Source organism: Scyliorhinus torazame, chromosome 3 (genome assembly GCF_047496885.1).
Source record: "Scyliorhinus torazame isolate Kashiwa2021f chromosome 3, sScyTor2.1, whole genome shotgun sequence".
NCBI classification, from domain to species: Eukaryota; Metazoa; Chordata; class Chondrichthyes; order Carcharhiniformes; family Scyliorhinidae; genus Scyliorhinus; species Scyliorhinus torazame.
Genome location: NC_092709.1, coordinates 315469899 through 315491525, shown reverse-complemented (window position 1 = coordinate 315491525; position 21627 = coordinate 315469899). Strand labels below are relative to the sequence as shown.

Genomic DNA, 21627 nt, shown 5'->3' with positions numbered 1-21627 from the left:
AAACATTTTAAGGGTGGGGGCAGCATCCCCGGCCCAGGCCTTGGTGCCCCAGACCCCCCTCCTTTTATTTGTTTTGGCAAGAATGGTCTCTTGGGATCATTCGCTGTCAAGACCTGACATTTATGCTGTTCCCCTTCGTAACAGTGGATTGTCTGCGAGGAAAGTAGGTGTTCTGATTCTCTTAATTGTCGTGTCACAACCTTGGAGCATTAGTGTCCACAGGTGTTTGCAAAGGATGTTCCCCTTTCCTTTGCCTGCACTGATTCAGACCTTCTACTGGGTCCTCTCTACTATGTCCCACAGCCATTAGTTTGGCCGTTTTCATTTCCTCGAGTGTTCCCCCCCCCCCCCCCCCCGGTCCGTAACGGTTGAGCAACAGCCGACCTAAACACATCAACAAGAGTTTCCCGTCCTGCTCCACATTAAACCGTGAAGAACCCCCATTGATGGAGGTAATTAAAGAACTCATGAGGACCTGCAGATGGTACATGTACTGCTATTTCTGCTAACTGTATGTGGTGTATCATACTTCATACTGGGGCTGTTTAGCACAGGGCTAAATCGCTGGCTTTGAAAGCAGACCGAGGCAGGCCAGCAGCACGGTTCAATTCCCGTAACAGCCTCCCCGAACAGGCGCCGGAATGTGGCGACTAGGGGCTTTTCACAGTAACTTCATTGAAGCCTACTTGTGACAATAAGCGATTTTCATTTCATTTCATTTTCATACCTTCGATCTGTGTTGTTGTGATGGGTTCGTACTGCGGAGCAAAGGGACTGGGGCTAGGCATTTCATTTCAGGAGGAGGAGGGTCAAATCTCTCAAACTTCCTCACAATCGCTGTATTCTTGTGTGGCTTCGTCCAGTACACTTCACTCTATCTCACCTTCCTCCGTATTCTTTGATTTTACAGCTCCAAAGGTGCACACCAGATCCCTCCGGATCTGGAGTTGCAACTTCAACTTATCAATCTCATGCTGAAATCTCGAATGGTCAGTGGTTTGATGTCGAAAAGTTTTACTTGTTTGATGCAACACTTTTACAGTTGCTTGTAAATTAGCACATCTCTTATTCAATCTTTTGGGGCTTTTTTGAACTGAGCTTTGTTCACTAACAGCTCGTTTCTTTTCCAGATACGCTTTCTCAGTTTCCATTTGCAATTTGCTCATATGTACCAAATTAATCTGATTCTTTTGCACCTCTTAAGTAAATCTGATTTTGCAGCTTTCAACTCTTGTTTTAAATTTTCTACTCATCTTTATTGTGTCTTAAATTTTCTACTTCTGTTTCTTTTAACTCTCGATGCCATTAGGTATTGTCAGGGCTGTCCCACATCTAAACACGAGTTTTCCTCACGCTGAATGGGCTTCTTCCCAATGTCTCTGTCCGACAGATCCCAGACGCCTTTAATTTTCTTCCAAAACTGTCTATCCACTTGGGCCATTTACAGTTTAGGTACTCTGAGTGCTGTTTCCCATTCTGGCCGAGACTCCGCCATTTCTCAGAACTCAGTTAATAAACGCGGCAATTGGCCGTTTTTGGGGTCAGGCGCCGATCTGGCAGAGAGAAAGAGAAGAGAGTGTGTTTCCTTAATCCTATTTTTAAAAAAATATATATTTTTATTCAACATTTTCAATTTTATAAATAACTATAGAACAGTAACAAACAACCCCCGAAAGACCCGCAACAAAAAAGCCCCCCCCCCCCCCGCGCCCTCCTTCCCTTACCCCCCCCCTTCTCTAAAATCAGCATCCATCTTCGAGCAATCAGCGAAGCGAAGGCCAGGACATCAGACCCAGCTCCGGCAGGTCCAACACCCCAAATATGGCCACCAAGGGACAGGGCTTCACTTCAATTTGCAGAATTGCTGACATGGTGCTAAAGAAGGCGACCAAGAACCTCACAGGCTTAGGACACAACCAGAACATGTGCACATGGTTAGCTGGACCCCTCTCACACCGTTCATACATATCCCCCACTCCCGCAAACAACCTACTCATCCTAGACCTGGTCAAATGAGTCCTTTGCAGTGCCTTCAACTGTATTAACTGTAATCTCGCATGCATCTCTGATTTTCTGTTTAATGCCAATGCCAACATTGCTACAGTTTTGGGTCTATACAGCCCCCCACTAATGTCTTTTGCCCCTTGGTGTTTCTCAGCTCTATCCATACAGGTTCCACATCATCAGAGCTAATATCATTCCTCACTGCTGTGTTAATTTCCTCCTTAACCAGCAATGCAACCCCACCGCTTTTCCGTTTAATCTCCGCTTCCTAAATACTGAATATGCCTGGTTGTTCAATTTCCATCCTGGTTACCCTGCAGCCATGTCTCCGTAATCCCGACTATATCATACCCCTTTACGTCTTAGCTGCACGATTAATTCATCCACTTCATTGCGACTGCTTCACGCATTAAGGCACATAGCCTTAAGACGTCTTTTTAACATTCCTTGTCCCATTCCCATTATGTTGCACTGTGGCCTGTTTGATTCTGGCCCTTGATTTCTCTGCCTATCAGTTTTCTTATTCCTCTTTCTGTCTTTCTACCTGTTCGGGTACACTGAGGGAGAATTCAGAATGTCCAAATTATCTAATAACACATCTTTTGGGACTTGTGGGAGGGAACTGGAGCACCCTTGCAGACCAGGAGAGAACGTGCAAACTCTGCACAGACAGTGACCCAAGCCGGAAATCAAACTCTGGTCCCGGACGCTGTGAAACAAGTGTGCTAACCACTGTGCTACCATCCTGGAGTCTCGTTTGTGGCCACAGAAACATCTATCTATTCCCCTTACAATTTGCATTGGTCTTCACTAAGGCGGATATATGAAACATCTCAAAAATAGCTGGAAATCAGGAAATGAAAAGGAGGGAGGAGCACAGAACAATAACCATCACCAGGGAAGTGGTATTGAGCAAATTGTTTGGGCTGCGGGCTGACAAATTCCTGGGTCCAGAAGAGCTTCATCCTAGGGTCTTAAACGATGTGGCTAGTGAAGTAGTTGATGCATTGGTTTTAATTTTCCAAAATTCTCTAGGTTCGGTGAAGATTCTATTAGACTGGTGGATTGAAAATATAACTCCTTTATTCAAACAGGGAGAGAGGCTGAGAGCAGGAAACTCTTGGCCAGTTAGCCTAATATCTGTCGTAGGGAAAATGTTTGAAGCTATTAGTAAAGATGCTATAGCAGGGCACTCAGGCAATCAGACAGGATCAACATGGTTTTGTGAAAGGGAAATTCTGTTTAAATAGTTTATTGGAATTATTTGAAGGAGCCACATATGCTGTAGATAGAGGGGAATCAGTGATTGTACTGTACTTTGATTTGATATATCAAAGGTTATTGCGTAAAATAAATGCTCATGGTGTCGGGGATAACATATTGGCATGGATTGAAGATTGGCTAGCCAACAGGAAACCGAGTTGGCATAAAAGGGTATTTTTTAAGTTGGCCGGATGTAACAAGTGGGGTGCCACAGGGATCAGTGCTGTGACCTCAACGTTTTGCAATTTCTATAATCGGATGAAGGGACTGAAGGCCGGGTTTAACACTTGCTGGTAGGTGGGAAAGCAAATTGGGAAGAGGGCAAAAGGAAGCTACAAAGGGACACGAGTAAGAAGTGACTTGATTGAGATCCTGAAGGGTAATGACAGGGTGGATGTGGAGAGGATATATCCTCTTGTGGGGAATCTAGAACTAGGGGTCGCTGTTTAAAAATAAGTTTTAAGACAGAAATTAGGAGATTTTTTTTTTCTCTTGAAGGTCATGAGCCTCTGGAACTCACTTCCTGAAAAGATGGTGGAAGCACAGTCTCATTTTTATGGCAGAGCTAGATTGACTCATGGTAAACAAGGGGGTGAAATGTTCTCATGGGAAGGTGGGAATTTGGGGGGGGAGATTACATTAGCCATGGTTTTATTGAATGAAGCAGACTCAAGGGGCCGAGTGATCTACTCCTCCTAATTTGCATATTGTATGTTCACCTGGTTCACCTCACCCCACAAATGCTGTTCAAAGTAATTTTGTGAAACTTATTGAGGTGTCCTGGGAAATGTAATATGACATTAAATAGATAATACCCTAAAAATACATATTCTTTTCTTCTTGCTTGTTTTTAAAAATTCTTCTCGCTCTTTTTGATAGACATTCAAAGGGAAGAGGAAAAGGTTAAAAGATCTGTGAAAGATGCTGCAAAGAAGGGCCAAAAGGATGTGTGCACTATATTAGCTAAAGAAATTGTACGATCAAGAAAGACTGTGGGCAAGCTGTATGCATCAAAAGCTCAAATGAACTCAGTCCTTATGAGCATGAAGAACCAATTATGTAAGTATTTGGTATTGGTCCTGGGATTTGAACAAAATGCTTTGTGATCATTGCTATGACCCATTCTAGTCAGGGGCTGATTTAAGGCTGGCAAGACTCACTTGCTATTCAGCCTAAGCTGGATTGGACATTACCTATTCAATACTCATAACGTATTTTGTACACTTGGTTTTGTTGTTTATTTTTACATTTTTTAAATTAGCCTAGTTCACCCCATTCAATGAAATAAACAAATATGCCCGCGCACTTTCAATTCATCATTTATGGTTTTATTTGCTAATTATAATTTTGCCCTGGTATCAAAATCAGGGCCTCTGAGCGTTCCAAAATGATAAGGATAGAAATACCAGGCGACAGAAATCTTAATTCAAGTCTCAAAGTGTAATGCAAATATTAAAGACAGTCTTGACTTAAGTTTGTGCTTTTTCTGGAATTAGAACCATAGAATTCCTACTGTGCAGAAGGAGGCCATTCAGCCCATCAAGTCTGTACTGACCCTCTGAAAGAGCACCCTACCTAGGCCAATTCTCCCACCCTTTTCCCCGTAATGCCATAACCCCACCTAACCCAACTTTGGACACTAAGGGTCAGTTTAGCATAGCCAATCCACCTAACCTGCACTTCTTTGGACTGTGGGAGGAAGCCGGAGCACCTGGAAGAAACCCACGCAGACAAGGGGAGAAAGGGGTAGCACGGCGGCACAGTGGTTAGCACTGCTGCCTCATGGCGCCGTGGTCCCGGCTCTGGGTCACTGTCCGTGTGGAGTTTGCACATTCTCCCTGTGTCTGCATGGGTTTCCCCCCACAACCCAAAGGTGTGCAGGGGAGATGGATTGGCTGCACTAAATTGTCCCTTAATTGAAAAAAATGAATTGGCACTCTACAATTTATTTTTTTAAAAAGACAAGGAGAGAAAGTGCAAACTCCACACAGTCACCCAAGGCCTGAATTGAACCTGGGTCTCTGGTGTTGTGAGGTAGTACTGCTAACCACTGTGCCACCGTGCCGCCCAATCTAACTCTACTCAAAGCAGTTGAATGATGGCAAAAGGTATGATCCTTTCAACCTTAATTGTGGGTCAAGTAAATTTAGATCAAAATAGGTAAAATCTTAAAGTCTTTTTGGATTTGAAATATGAAGATTTACCATTTGTGGCTCTAATGTGCTACTTTGTGTGGATAGGTAAATACTCGGGCAGCACGGTGTCACTGTGGTTTGCACAGCTCCAGCGTCCCAGATTCATTTCCAGCCTTGGGTGACTGGCTGTGTGGAGTGTGTACTTTCTCCCCTTGTCTGCGTGGGTTTCCCCTGGGTGCTCCGGTTTCCTCCCACAGACTTAAGTATTTGCAGGTTAGGCAGATTGGCCATGCTAAATTGCCCCTTAGTGTCCAAAACATTAGGTTGGGCTTCGCGGATAGGGTGGAGGCGTGTGCTTAAGTAGGGTGCTCTTTCCAATGGCCAGTGCAGAGTCAATGGGCCGAATTGCCTTCTGCACTGTAGGGATTCCATTCTATGAGACCTGTCTGATTCGTGCTAGACTTGACTTGGATGCTTTTAGTCCTATATGGTAGGGTTGGTTAATAGCCACTATCATAAAATATATATTAGCAATTCTAGCTTAGTGATTTATAATGACGGGATTTTTATATAAATTAAATAGGCTGAAAGAAATGAAAGTCAAAGGTGATCAAAGGAGCTGAAGTCCAGGTGTGAGGTGTGAGGTGAGAGTGACTGCCCTTAACATCAAGGCAGCATTTGACTGAGTGTGGCAAAAGGGGCCTTGGAAATATTGAAGTCAATGGGAACCTGGAGGGAAATTTTCCAATGTTTGGAGTAATTCATAGCACAAGGAAAGATGGATGTGGTTGTTGGAGGTCAATCATCTCAGTTACATTGATGCTGGAGCTTTTCAGTGTAGTGTTTTATACCGAACCATCCTTGGGTGCTTCATCAATGACATTCCCTCCATCGTAAGGTCAGAAGTTGGGATGTTCGCCGATGATTGCAAAATGTTCAGCACCATTGGTGACTACTCAGATACTGAAGCAGTCCCATGTCCATTTGCTGCAAGACCTGGACAATATTCAAACTTGGGCTGATAAGTGACAAGTAACATTTGTGTCAGACAAAACACCACCTCCAACAAGAGAGTCTAACTATTTCCGCTTGACATTCATTGGCATTACCATTTTGAATACCTGTGAGAATGGGGCAGCACGGTAGCACCGTGGTTAGCACTGTTGCTGCACTGCGCCAGGGTCCCAGGTTCGATTCCCGACTTGGGTCACTGTCTGTGCGGAGTCTGCACGTTCTCCCTGTGTCTGCATGGGTTTCCTCCGGGTGCTCCGGTTTCCTCCCACAAGTCCCGAAAGACGTGCTGTTAGGTGAATTGGACATTCTGAATTCTCTCTCAGTGTACCCGAACAGGCGCCGGAATGTGGCGACGAGGGGCTTTTCACAGTAACTTCATTGCAGAGTTAATGTAAGCCTACTTGTGACAATAAAAATTATTATTATTAGAATGGATGTTTTTAAAAATATTTTGGTAGGGTGGGAGGAGATAGTCTTGTTCCGTGAAGAAGGCTGTGTATGGATATAAATGATTTAATTAAGCTGGGAAAAGATTAATGGAGACATTGTGTGGGAGATTTGAGCGGACTGAAGGTGTTAGATACATAACTTGGTAGTTAGACTTGTCTGGTCAAGTGGCTTATAAGTAAATAGACTAGGTTTGGAAATTTGCATTAAAAGATACCTAGGGACCTGCTGTTATTGGCTGTTAAATTCAAAGGGAAAAGGCTTTTAGAGCTTGCAGTAATCAAAGAGAAGGGAAAATATGAAAGATTTTTAAATTTGGGGCAAGTTTACCTCAAAGACGTGGTGACGGCAATGGAATCATAGATGGAAGGCATAAGAGATGTTTAAGGGGAGATGTTGTTAGCTTAGAGGGTGGCTGTGTGAGAAAGACCTGCTGGAAGCAGCTCTGGGCTGGGGGAAGCTGCAGCCACCCAGCCAGCCAAAAAAGTCATAAGGCTGCAAAAAGAAGTCTTCCTGTGAAGTTTTGGATTTCCACAGCAGAGTGGATGTGAGAACATAAGAACGAGCTGGAGTAGGCCATATCGCTCTTGAGCCTGCTCCACCATACAATGAGATCATGGCTGATCTTTTGTGGACTCAGCTCCACTTCCCTGCCCGAACACCATAACCCTTTATTCTTCAAAAAACTATCTATCTTTATCTTAAAAACATTTAATGAAGGAGCCTCAACAGCTTTACTGGGCAGGGAATTCCATAGATTCACAACCCTTTGTGTGAAGACATTCCTCCTAAGCTCAGTCCTAAATCTATTTTGAGACTATGCCCCCTGGTTCTACTTTCACCCGCCAGTGGAAACAATCCCCCGCATCTATCCTATCTATTCCCTTCATAATTATATATGTTTCTATAAGATCCCCCCCACACCCTTCTAAATTCCAACGTGTACAGTCCCAGTCTACTCAACCTCTCCTCGTAATCCAACCCCTTCAACTCCTGGGTTAAGCCAGTGAATCTCCTCTGCACACCCTCCAGTGCCAGTAGGTCCTCTCTCAGGTAAAGAGACCAAAACTGAACACAATATTCCAGGTGTGGCCTCACTAACACCTTAAGCAGCTGCAGCATAACCTCCCTAGTCTTAAACTCCATCCCTCTAGCAATGAAGGGCAAAACTCCATGTGCCTTCTTAATCACCTGTAAACCAACTTTTTGCAACTCATGCACGAGAACACCCAGGTCCCTCTGCACCGCAGCATGTTTTAAGATTTTATCATTTAAATAATAATCCCTTTTCCTTTTATTCCTATCAAAATGGATAACCTCACATTTGTCAACATGGTATTCCATCTGCCAGAACCTAGCCCATTCACTTAAACTATCCAAATCCCTCTGCAGACTTCCAGTATCCGTTGCACTTTGTGCTTGACCACTTATCTTAGTGTCATCTGCAAACTTGGATACATTGCACTTGGTCCCCAACTCCAAATCATCTATGTAAATTGTGAACAATTGTGGGCCCAACACTGATCTCTGAGGAACAACACTAGCTACTGATTGCCAACCAGAGAAACACCCATTAATCCCCATTCTTTGCTTTCTATTAATTAACCAATCCTCTATACATGCTACTACTTTACCCTTAACGCTATGCATCTTTATCTTATGCAGCAACCTTGTGTGTGGCACCTTGTCAAATGCTTACTGATGCTTTCCACATCCATTGGCTCCCTGTTGTTTACCGCACTGGTAATGTCCTCACAAAATTCCACTAAAATAGTTATGCATGACCTGCCCTTTATGAACCCATGCTGCATCTGCCCAATGGGACAATTTCCATACAGATGCCTCGCTATTTCTTCCTTGATAGATTCCAGCATCTTCCCTACTACCGAAGCTAAGCTAACTGGCCTCTAATTACCCGCTTTATGCCTACCTCCTTTATTAAACAATGGTGTCACGTTTGCTAATTTCCAAAACTCCGGGACCACCCAAAGTCCAGTGAATTTTGGTAAATTATCACAAGTGCATTTCCAATTTCCCAAGCCATCTCTTTTAGTACCCTGGGATGCATTCCATCAGGGCCAGGAGACTTGTCTACCTTTAGCCCCATTAGCTTACCCATCACTACTTCCTTAGTGATAACAATCATCTTAAGGTCCTCACCTGTCATAGCCTCATTTCCATCAGTCACTGGCATGGCATGGGGCTGGTTTAGCACACTGGGCTAAATCACTGGCTTTTAAAGCAGACCTTGGCCAGCAGCATGGTTCAATTCCCGTACCAGCCTCCCCGAACATGCGCCGGAATGTGGCGACTAGGGGCTTTTCATAGTAACTTCATTTGAAGCCTACTTGTGACAATAAGCGATTTTCATTTCATTTCATGTTATTTGTGTCTTCCACTGAGAAGACCGACCCAAAAAACCTGTTCAGTTCCTCAGCCATTCCTTTATCTCCCATTATTATCCCTTCTCATCCTCTAAAGGACCAATATTTACCTTAGCCACTCTTTTTTTGTTTTATATATTTGTAGAAACTTTTATTATCTGTTTTTATATTCTGAGCAAGTTTACTCTCATAATCTACCTTACTCTTCTTCTTTATAGCTTTTTTAATAGCTTTCTGTTGCCCCCTAAAGATTTCCCAATCCTCTTGTCACCCACTAATCTTTGCCACTTTGTAAGCTTTTTCCTTCAATTTGACACGCTCCCTTATTTCCTTAGGTATCCACGGTCGATTTTCCCTCTTTCTACCGTCCTTTTTGTTGGTATAGAAGTTGAGTGTTTGTGCGGTATGTTGTGTGGTATAGTTGGTATAGAAGTTGAGAGTTTGTGTGGTATAGTTGGTATAGAAGTTGAGAGTTTGTGTGGTATGTTGTGTGGTATAGTTGGTATAGAAGTTGAGAGTTTGTGTGGTATGCCTCACTAAAGCGACAGTAGTTTTGTTTGGGGGTAATACTGGATTTTTAAACATCTATGAGGGATTGTTGCTTTGGATTATGTTTACCTGTAGGTCTGACCAAGTTGCGAGTCTTTCGGGGGAAATAGTTTGTAAGACTAAACTGTGTAATTGTAATCTTTAAGTGCACAAGTTTCTTTCCCCCTCTTGTTAATAAGCCTCTACTGTTTCTTTTTAAATTGCAAAAGTGTTACTTGGTTCCATGCTGCTGAGATCAGTACTTTTCTTTCTCATTTTCAGAGAACTAAAAAAAAGCATATGACCCAGTAAGCCAAGTTTCCCTCTGGGCTTTGGTTTGCTGAGCAATCTGCTGTGGTCATAGCAATCCCTCCCCTCAATATCCCAGAGTTTTCCATTGATCAGAAACTGAACTGGAAGTGCCATGTAAATACTATGGCTACAAAAACGGGTCAACAGCTAGGAATTCTGGCTCCCCAAAGCTTGACGACCATCTATAAGACACAAGTCAGCAGTGTGATGGAATATTCTTCACTTCCAGGATAAGTGCAGCTCCAACAAATCCAGAAGCAAAGCAGCCCATTTGATTGGCATCCCACCCATCACCGACGTACAGGGGCAACAATGTGTACCATCCACAAGATGTACTGCAGCAACTCACCAAAGCTCCTTCAACAGCATCTTCCACCTAAGGCAGCAGATGCATGGGAACACCACTATCTACAAGTTCCACTCCAGCCAGACACCATCCTAACTTGGAAATGTATCAGCGTTCCTTCACTGTTGCTGGGTCAAAATTGTGGCGCTCCCTCCCTAACCGTACTGTGGGTGTGCGTACACCTCGTTCTGCAGCGGTTCAAGAAGGCAGCTCACCACCACCTTCTCAAGGGCAGTTGGGGAGTGTCACTAGGTCTAACCAACGCTGTCCACATCCTATGAATGAATTTTGAAAAAGTCCACGAATGAAGGGTTTAAATACGCATATTACAGTCTTTCTTTTTTTAAATAAATTTAGAATACCCAATTCATTTTTTCCAATTAAGGGGCAATTCAGTGTGGCCAATCGACGTACCCTGCACATCTTTTGGCTGTGGGGGCGAAACCTCCTACGCAAACACGGGGAGAATGTGAACCAGAGCCGGGATCGAACATAACATAAGAACATATGAACTAGGAGCAGGAGTAGGCCATCTGGCCCCTCGAGCCTGCTCCGCCATTCAATGAGATCATGGCTGATCTTTTGTGGACTCAGCTCCACTTTCCGGCCCGAACACCATAACCCTTAATCCCTTTATTCTTCAAAAAACTATTTATCTTTATCTTGGAAAACATTTAATGAAGGAGCCTCAACTGCTTCACTGGACAGGGAATTCCATAGATTCACAACCCTTTAGGTGAAGAAGTTCCTCCTAAACTCAGTCCTAAATCTACTTCCCCTTATTTTGAGGCTATGCCCCCTAGTTCTGCTTTCACCCGCCAGTGGAAACAACCTGCCCACATCGATCCTATCGATTCCCTTCATAATTTTATATGTTTCTATAAGATCCCCCCTCATCCTTCTAAATTCCAACGAGTACAGTCCCAGTCTACTCAACCTCTCCTCGTAATCCAACCCCTTCAGCTCTGGGATTAACCTAGTGAATCTCCTCTGCACACCCTCCAGTGCCAGTACGTCCTTTCTCAAGTAAGGAGACCAAAACTGAACACAATGGGACCTGGGATCTCGGTGCTGTGAGTCAGCAGTGCTAGCCACTGCGCTACCGTGCTGCCCTCACATATTGTAATCTTAATGCTTTAAAAAGTGTTTTCAATATAGTGGGGAACTCTGGAGTAACAAACAGTACAATTTTCCCCCAAAATATCACCTTACTTTATAAGAAAAAATAACCGATTCAGAATTTCAATGAATAAATCAAAGCACTGATATATTGTAAGCAGAAATGTAACATAACGTGGAGCAAGTAAATTTAGAATTGCTGCCCACATCCAAGTACTACCCACAATGGGTTCAAATATGTCTCAAACTGAAAGTGTGGAGTATTCTGTAAAACGTTGTCAATGGTATTTAAAAAAATATATAATTTCCCTTCCCACGGAATATAGTTCTTGCTTTAAGTAACTCTGCCAGCCAAATTTTCCTAATCCCCACACCGAACTCTGCTCCCTGATGATAATGTAACTGCCTGCCTTGAGAGCAGTTTATCTCTGATTTGTATTGCTTTGCCCTGGGGATTATACTCTGCGCTGTGGATTACAAATAGGTGTTCCTTGGTTTCACAACTGATGAGCCATTCCTGCCGCAGACTCACTGACAGAAGCATGACATTACTTAGAAGCTGTAGCTAAAACAAGCAGTGCAAAGAATATCAATGATAACTAGTGCTTCTGTGAACTAGTCATTAGAGGGGCTAGTTCCCCTTTCAATTGGGGGGATGGAATGCCTCTGAACTGGGGTGAGGAGGCAGTGTCATTGTGAAGGAACCAGTTCCCATTCAGGTGGGTTTTGGAGAAGTAGCAACCTGGCCAGTTTACTGTGGTTAAACCCAAATATCACAGTTATTGTTTAATTTATTTTTCAAAAAAATATTTATACATAGCAAATGCTTTCTGATGTAAAAATTTGCATTCCCAGGGGAGCATCGTGTAGAAATGCAAGTAGAATTAAGGGGCTGGAGAGTAGTATACAGACGGACCGTGCATCATTCCACACTTGCTGCCAAGATTTTTGAGATTCAATATGTAAATTATATCCCATTTCCATAAAGGTGTATAACTGTACACATGACAAATTATGTAAAAATTTGCTAAACTATTTTTGAGGTATAGGGTGACCCATGTAATATTTGGAAAATAGTATCTTCAATTTTTTTCCAGCAATACTCCATTCACAATTATCTAAATAGAACAGAACATATTGAATGATTGGTAACAGAGGTACAAGGTCAAACATGGACAACAAAACCTCCTCCTGATTACCTCGTACCGTTCCCCCCTCAGCTGATGAATCAGTACTCCTCGAAGTTGAACACCATTTGGAGGAAATGCTGAGGGTGGCACGGACACACATTGTACTCTGGGTGGGGGACTTCAATCTCCACCACAAAGAGTGGATAAATAGTACCACCACAGAGTGAGCTGGCTAGGTCCTAAATGACATAGCTGCTAGACTGGAACTGTGGCAGATGGGGAGGGAACCAACAAGAGGGAAAAACATACTTGACCTCATCCTTACCAACCTGCCTGCTGCAGATGCATCTCTCCATGACAGCAATGGTAAGAGTGACCCACCTTGTACATTCTCCCAGTGTCTGCGCGAGTCTCACATCCACACCAAAACAATGTGCAGGTTAGGTGGATTGGCCATGCTAAATTGCCCCTTAATTGGAAAAAAAAATGGGGTACTCTTTTTATATTTAAAAAAAAATAAAAATGTTTAAAATCTTTAAAAAAACAGCGTGACCACCGCACATCCCTTCTGGAGATGAAGTACCACATTCACACAGTTCACATTGTAAAGGGGCTGGTTTAGCACAGTGGACTAACCAGCTGTCTTGTAATGCAGAACAAGGCTAGCAGTGCGGGTTCAATTCCCGTACCGGCCTCCCCGAACAGGTGCCGGAATGTGGCGACTCGGGGCTTTTCACAGTAACTTCATTGAAGCCTACTTGTGACAATAACCGATTATTATTTCACGTTGTGGGTACGGTACCTTCCATCGTGTTGTGTGGCCCCACCATCGTGCTAAATGGGATAGATTCAGAACAGATCTAGCAACTCGAGACTGGGAATCCATGAGGCACTGTGGGCCATCAGCAGCAGCAGAATTGTACTCAACCACTATCTGTAACTGCATGGCATATCCCCCACTCTACCATTACCACCAAACCTGGGATTAAACCGGGTTCAATGAAAAGTGCAGGAGGGAATGCCAGGCACAATACCAGGCATACTGAAAAATGAGAAGTCAACCTGGGAAGCTACAACACAGGACTACTTGCACGCCAAGCAGCAAGCAATAGACAGAGCTAAGCAATTCCACAACCAGTAGATCAGATCTAAGCTCTGCAGTCTTGCACATCCAACAGTGTATGGTGGTGGACAATTCAACAACTCAACTGGAGGAGGAGACTCCACAAATATCCCCATCCTCAATGATGGAGGAACCCTGCATATCTGTGCAAATGGTATGGTTGAAGCATTAACAATAATCTTCAGCCAGAAGTACTAAGTGGATGATTCATCTAGGCCTCCAGATGTCCCCTGTATCACAGATGTCAGTCTTTTCAATTTACTCCAAGACACTGGATACTGCAATGGCTTTGAACCTTGACAATATTCCGGCAAGCTGTTCCAGTACAGCTACAGCATTGGCACCTACCCAGAAATGTGGAAAATTGCCCAGGTGTGTCCTGTACACAAGAAACGGGACAAATCCAACCCAGCCAATTACTAACCCATCAGTCTGGAATCATACCTGGCACAAAGGAAGATGATTGTGGTGGTTTGGAGGTAAATTATCTCCGTTCCAGGACATCACTGCAGGAGATCCTCAGGATAGTGTCCTAGGCCCAACCATCTTCAGCTGCTTCATCGATGACCTTCCTTCCATCATGAGGTCAGAAGTGGAGATGTTCGTAGATTACTGCGCAATGTTCAGCACCATTCATGACTCCTCAGATACTGAAGCAGTTCATATCCAAATGCAGCAAGACCTGGAGATATCTAGGCTTGGGCTGACCAGTGGCAAGTAACATTCGCGCCACACAAGTGACAGGAAATCATCTTCTACAAGAGAGAATCTAACCATCGGCCCTTGACATTGAATGACATTACCATCACTGAGTCCCCCACAATCGACATCCTGCGGGTTATCATTGACCAGAAACTGAACTGGACTAGCCATATAAATGTGGCTACCAGGGCGGGTCAAATGCTAGGAATTCTCCAAAGCCTGTCCATCATCTATAAGGCACAAGTCAGGAGTGTAATGGAACACTCTCCACTTGCCTGGATGAGTACAGCTCCCGCAACACTCAAGAAGCTCGACATCGTCCAGGACACAACAGCCTGCCTGATTCTACCCCTTCCACAAACATTCACTCTCTCCACCACCAATGAACAGTGGTAGCCATGTGTACCATCTACACGATGGACTGCAGTAACTCACCTTAGACAACACCTTCCAAACCCATAACCACCGAGGAGGATAAGAGCAGCAGGTACCTAGGAACACCTGGAGTTGTCCCTCCCAGTCACTCACCATCCTGATTTGAAAATATATTGCCATTCTTTTACTGTCGCTGAGTAAAAATCCTGGAACTCCCTCCCTAACACCCCCGGGACTGCAGCAGTTCAAGAAAGCAGCTCGCCACCACCTTCTGAAGGGTAATTAGGGATGGGCAATAAATGCTGGCCACATTGCCTCAATGAATTTTTGAAAATCTTCACCATCCGTAACAAAGCTTCACTTTCAACCTCTTCAGTTTTGTGTTACATGCCCAGCTTCCTTGCCTCTTCCCCCCCCCCCCCCCCCCCAATATGAGAGGCATAACTCCATCTTTCAATTTTATAAATGCCTTTACTAAAACAAACACATTTGTGACTCCTCTGCTGTCAAATTTATTTTAAGAGCTACCACATGTTTGGGCCCAATGTTCATTTTAATTTATATTTTATGGGCAGCACGGTAGCATTGTGGATAGCACAATTGCTTCACAGCTCCAGGGTCCCAGGTTCGATTCCAGCTTGGGTCACTGTCTGTGCGGAGTCTGCACATCCTCCCCGTGTATGCGTGGGTTTCCTCCGGGTGCTCCGGTTTCCTCCCACAGTCCATAAGATGTGCAGGTTAGGTGGATTGGCCATGATAAATTGCCCTTGGTGTCCAAAATTGCCCTTAGGGTTGGGTGGAGTTACTGGGTGATGGGGATAGGGTGGAGGTGTTGACCTTGGGTAGGGTGCTCTTTCCAAGAGCCGGTGCAGACTCGATGGGCCGAATGGCCTCCTTCTGCACTGTAAATTCTATGATATTTAGATTGGACTGCTGTGATCATTGTTATTGCTGGAGATTTTCTGCTCAGAATGGTGGAGCCCTGAAACTTTTTAAACTCCCAGAGAGATGATCAGAAAATTATTGCTCCCATCTTCAATTTTCAACTTCTTATCTCTCCACAGCTATATCAAGAGTCACTGGTTCCTTACAAAAGAGCACAGAGGTGATGAAAGCCATGCAGAATTTAGTAAAAATCCCTGAAATTCAAGCCACCATGAGAGATCTGTCCAAAGAAATGATGAAGGTGAGACAAAAACCAGGCTCCAGCCTTTAGCGTTGCAGCTCTGTAGAGCCATCATGTTTTAGGTTGAATGCATATCCGGCATGCTGCCTGATACGTATCATAAAAATGCAGACCCATTCCTTTTGGAAGGAATATGTATCAGGACTGAATCCCGACTGATCAGATTCTGGTGATTCCACTAGGAGGTGATGGTCATCAGTTCCTGCGTGAGCACTCTGGGAGATGAGGCCTCTTCTGCTGCCTCACGCGGCTGAAATCAAACCTGTGACCTAATGTTCTGCATAAACTCAAGCTGCACTGGATTGCTTCAATATCTTTTCTTGCTATTATTTCCCCCTCCTATTGGACTATTCAACCATTGAGGGCGTGATCCTGTATCTCTCACAATGACACCCTCAGCAACCCCAATATAGGGGAGTGGGCACCGTGATCAGTGGATGTATTATACTAGATTGGAGGAGATATAAATTACTGTAATGTCTTGTTGCCCAACCAAAGATTATAACCAATTCAACAAAGGATGCAGATTAAAGCTGGTTTATTTGGTACAACTGCTCAGTAGATTAATTTACTGAACTAAACGAAAAGCAAAAAACTGCTAGAAATCTCAACCAGAATGTAAATGCTGCAAACGACTGAGCAGATCAGTCTGCGTCTTTTGGAAAGAGGAGAGAAAATGTTTCAGTTGTAGATAAGAACTGAAAGCAAGGTTTCTTGTGCCTTTATCAGTCTCGTATTTACTGCTGTCTCAGATTATTTTGTGGATTAGTTCAGTAACTTGGTATTTTTTTCTCACTCTGTGAATATGTGACACTGTGATGATGTTAGTAGTCTTGTGCATAATGGGATAAATAAACTACTTTTACATAATGTATGTTGTTTTATATTCCCAGGCAGGGATTATTGAAGAGATGCTGGAGGATACTTTTGAAAGCATGGAAGATGAGGATGAAATGGAAGAAGCAGCAGAGATGGAAATCGATAAGATACTTTTTGAGGTTACTGCAGGTAAACTAAAGCCACTATGTTTAAATCCTTAGTGACACCATTTGGCCCATTGAGTCTACACTGACCCTCCGAAAGAGCACCCTACCTAGACCCACTCCCCCACCCCATATCCTTAACCTAACCTGCACATCCCTGAACACTAAGGGGCAATTGATCATGGCCAATCCACCTATCCTGCACTTATTTGGACAGTGGAAGGAAACCAAACACTACAATTAAGTTACTGTGAAAAGCCCCTAGTCGCCACATTCCGGCACCTGTTCGGGTGCACGGAGGGAGAATCCACAATGTCCAATTCACCTAACAAACATGTCTTTTGGGATTTGTGGGAGGAAACCGGAGCACCCGGAGGAAACCCGCGCAGACACTGGGAGAACTGCAGACTCCACACAGACAGTGACCCAAGCGGAAATGAACCTGGGACCCTGGAGCTGTGAAGCAGCAGTGCTAACCACTGTGCTACTATGCCACCCATAAAAGGGAGGTACGACTTCCTTTGAGCAGGAATTGAACCAGCACCCTAAGGATGTCAGCTTTAATCACCTGCAGTCCTCCACTCTACCTGCTGAGCTATCGAAGGACAGACAGCACCCTGAGGAAACCCACGATGACACAAGGAGAACGTGCAAACTCCACAGTCACCCAAGGCTGAAATTGAGCCTCAATTGAACCTGGGTCCCTGTTCCTGTGAGGCAGCAGTGTAAACTACTGCGCTACCGTGCCAATTTTATGAAATTTAGTAGTATCCCTGAGAGCCAGCTTTCAGGGCAGAGCAGGTTGCTGGCCTTGATAATAATTGCTGAAACCTCAATTGAGCAACTGTTGGAACAATGCTGTATGAATTGTTGAATACCTGGGATTACAGAACTGCAATAAATCAATGATCATCATTGGGGAGAGAGAGAGAGAGAGTGGATGAGTTTGTCTCCTCTCTTTCTGTTTCTTAATACACAACAGTGATAGGCCAGTACTTGCTTTCAACACAAAAACAGAAAATGTTGGAAATACTAATCGGATCGGGCAGCATCTGTGAAACAGGAACGGGTTAATTTTTCAGGTCAATGACCTTTCATCAGAACCTGACCCTTGACGTCTTTTGTTGCATTTATTTTTGCAGGTGCTCTTGGGAAAGCTCCCAGCAAAGTCACAGACGCTCTCCCAGAGCCAGAGCTGGAAGGGGCTGCAGCTGCACCTGAAGAGGGTGAGGCAGAGGAAGATATTGAAGAGATGCAGTCACGACTGGCTGCCCTTCGGAGTTGATGTGTGCAAATAACTCGGCTGTACAGTTCCCACTTCACAGCTTCTCTCCATAACCACATCATCCTGTTGCACTCCCCCTCCTTTCTGTTCAGTGTAATTTTGCTTTTCAAAATACCAAAGTAAACATTTCCTGCTTTGTGAAAGGTAGAGTGGTTAAATTTGTACAGATAGGAAAAGTTTCCCAAGAAAAACAAAAATTGCACTTGTGAACGTTATTCCTCCCTTTGCGTTAAATCAGCTTTGTCTAGCCAATTCACCAGTTTATTATTCAACATAATTCAGCACTTTAATGTTAATTTCTTATAGTATAAAGTGCACTTCCCGGGCATATAATAAAGTTTGGGGTTCCTGTACTTTAATCTTTATCAAGAGCATATGGTTGAGGCATGTTATCCTGTCACCATTTGACAGCGACATTAGCAAACCTGTCTACACTTTTGAACTTTAGTTAAATGGATAGTGTATGTAAAGACATTTTGTCCATGTGGCCTTATTTAATACAACAAACAGTCCATAAGCATTATTTTTTAAAAAATCTTACCACTATTAATAGCAGTTTGTAGGAAACATTCAAAATGCCTCATTAATTAACTTGAGCATAATTGTAGTTTTGAGTTGCAAAAAAAGTCCGACAGTTGATGTCATCATCCATACAAGGGTTATGTTTTTTACTTTATCTAAATCAAGTCTGTTTCTAAGCTGTTTATTGTTGCCATACTGGGCTTTAATGACACTGTGGAGATGTTATGAGTATAAAATCACCCAGCGTTTTGGGATTATTTTGTGAGTTCTTTGCCTTAGTCTTTGATCACTGAAATTCCTTTAAAGTTGCTGGACTTCAATTTGCAAACAACCCCGAATGGTACCAGAGAAGAAAACTACTGCAGGCACTGAAAATCTGATTTAAAAACAGAAAATGGTGGAAATACTCAGCAGGTCCGGCAGCATCTCTGGGAGAAAATTGGAGTTAATGTTTCAGCTCTGTTGCCTTTCATGAGAATAGAACTATCTGTGTTGGTTTTTAATTTGGAGATAGGCCATTATTGATGTAGTACTCATTTCATTGGTGCGCAAGTCCTTTACAAATGACACTATCTATTCTTGGTGATGTAACATTTACAGATTTTTTTTTTCCTTCCTCCGAGATTGTGGACAATGCACCTACCTTTCTTGTATTGCGTGCGGCTGATTCGTTTAAGTGTATGGGGTCCTTTTATTATTTTTTTTGCGCACATGGGAGGGAACACTGGTTACAGAATTTTCTGTAGATAACTTGTAGAGAACTGAGCTCCCCATCACAAGACACTGGCGTTCACGGGCAACTGGGTTTGTTCAACGTTGACAATGAAACCAAATGGAGCCTTTCGTGACTCTAAAACATGACTTCAAGACATCTCGTTTTACAACCAATGAAGTACTTGTTGATGGTAGTCACTGTTATAATGTCAGAATAGTTATTGATAGGGTCACACGTTCCACTCAGTCGCGCAACTTTTTTTTTTAGAACAATTTTTTTTACTGGCTGTTTTGCTTTGATACATATTTATGAATGGATTATGACTTTTGGGTTTGGTTTAGCAGATTGTAGAGACACTTGCCATTGACACTGATTCTCAAAACTGGACAGGAATTTTGGCTAGAAACTTATTTTGGATCATACGTCGTATTTTAATTTGGTAATTCCATTGATGGTTAATCTCAAATTTACAGGGACTGCATTATTATACAGAGAAACATCCTAATTGAACTGTACCATAATCTGTTTTTGACAGAATTAGTCAGTTGCCCCTTTCTTCATGTTGAAGTAATACTGAAGCAAGATTGACTGCAGAGACACACTTCAGGTGGGCACTCCAAATTATGTTGAAAGTGTGAATTTATTATACTGTACTTCAGGTTGTATTGCAGTTTCACACTGCCATTAATGCGGTTCCAATTATGCAGTCTCTTGATTCGCAAAAACATTTAAGAATGGAGGCAAAGGGGATTAGAAAAATGCCCATGACAAAGTTCATATCTGCCCAAATGTTTGTGTGGCTCATTGGTATCGTATCAGCTTATTGACATTGTCTGTGATGTAAAAGATTCATAACCTCTGAAGCAACTTAATAAAGGATTTGATTTATACATATTTTAAGATTGTGGAATGTTGTAATTAATGCTTTGGGAAAGCTGGAATATCTTTTTTGTAAATCTTTCTGTCTCGCTGCCTCGTGAACAAACCAGAATGTGAATACAAGAATGAAGATTTCTAGTTCCAAGATGTGGTAGTCGGTATTAGGGGTATTACAATACCTTGAATAATGCTGTAAGACCATTGGTGTGGGAGGTACCTGAGACTGCTGTTTTCATTGGTGAAGCCTGCCTGCTGGTTCCGCCCAGTAAGGCGGAGGGAGTATAAGAGCCTGTGTCTCCCCAGCAGCTGCATTCTGTACCTGCTCTTCTGGGGGAAACATCTAGTACAATAAAGCCTTCAATTGTCTCCAATCTCATCTCAGGAGTTATTGATCGAGCATCAATTTATTGTACTATATTTTAAAGAATGGAGCTCCGAATCAAGCCGGAGTGTCTGCAACTCAGCCCCCACGAGGCAAACTCAGCGGCAACCTTCAAACATTGGCTGGCGTGCTTCAAAGGGTACCTCAGGACGGCCGCGACTGAACCTACGGAGGACCAGAAACTGCAAGTTCTCCACTCTAGGGTGAGCCCAGAGATCTACACCCTCATCGAGGATGCAGACGATTTTGAGGCCGCAAGACACTATTCGCCCTGTAAACCAGGTCTACGCACGACATCTGCTAGCGACGAGGTGACAAATCCCCTGGGAATCGCTGGAGCAGTTCTACTGTGTGCTCCTAGTGTTCGGGAGGAACTGTGACTGCCCGCAAGTTTCGGCCAGCGACCACACAGAACCTTTGATCCGGGACGCATTCGTTGCAGGTATGCTGTCCTCCCAAATCCACCAGCGATTGCTGGAGAAAGAGACACTAGGCCTCAAGGAGGCACGGGCCCGTGCTAGCTCCCTGGATGTGGCCTCCCGAAACGCCCGCGCTTGCGTCCCTGACCTCGCGGCAGCCCCTTGGGCAGTGTGGGACCCCCCTGCGGCTGACTCCGATGCATCCCTCATCCCCCACAAGCTTGTGCTGCGAGACTGCCGGGGGGCCCCGCTGCTATTTTTGCGGGCAAGCCAAGCACCCCCGGCAGCGCTGTCAGGCCCGCTCAGCCATCTGCGAAGGGTGCGGCAAAATGGGCCATTTTGTGGCAGTATGCCAGGCCTGTGCGGTCACCGGG

At 43.8% G+C, this 21627-nt stretch overlaps 1 protein-coding gene across 2 annotated transcripts in view; it reads left to right on the top strand.

Moving 5' to 3' along the window:
- rnf103 (ring finger protein 103) overlaps window positions 1-20467 on the top strand; it is a 97094-nt gene extending 76627 nt beyond the window's left edge. For both annotated transcript variants that reach the window (XM_072497584.1, XM_072497583.1), the window contains 4 exons: window positions 4147-4326; window positions 15947-16068; window positions 16962-17076; window positions 18194-20467. In XM_072497584.1, coding sequence (XP_072353685.1) covers window positions 4147-4326; window positions 15947-16068; window positions 16962-17076; window positions 18194-18336 — 560 coding nt within the window. In that variant the 3' untranslated portion in view covers window positions 18337-20467. The remainder of the gene's footprint in view (window positions 1-4146; window positions 4327-15946; window positions 16069-16961; window positions 17077-18193) is intronic.
- Window positions 20468-21627: the final 1160 nt, after the last annotated feature.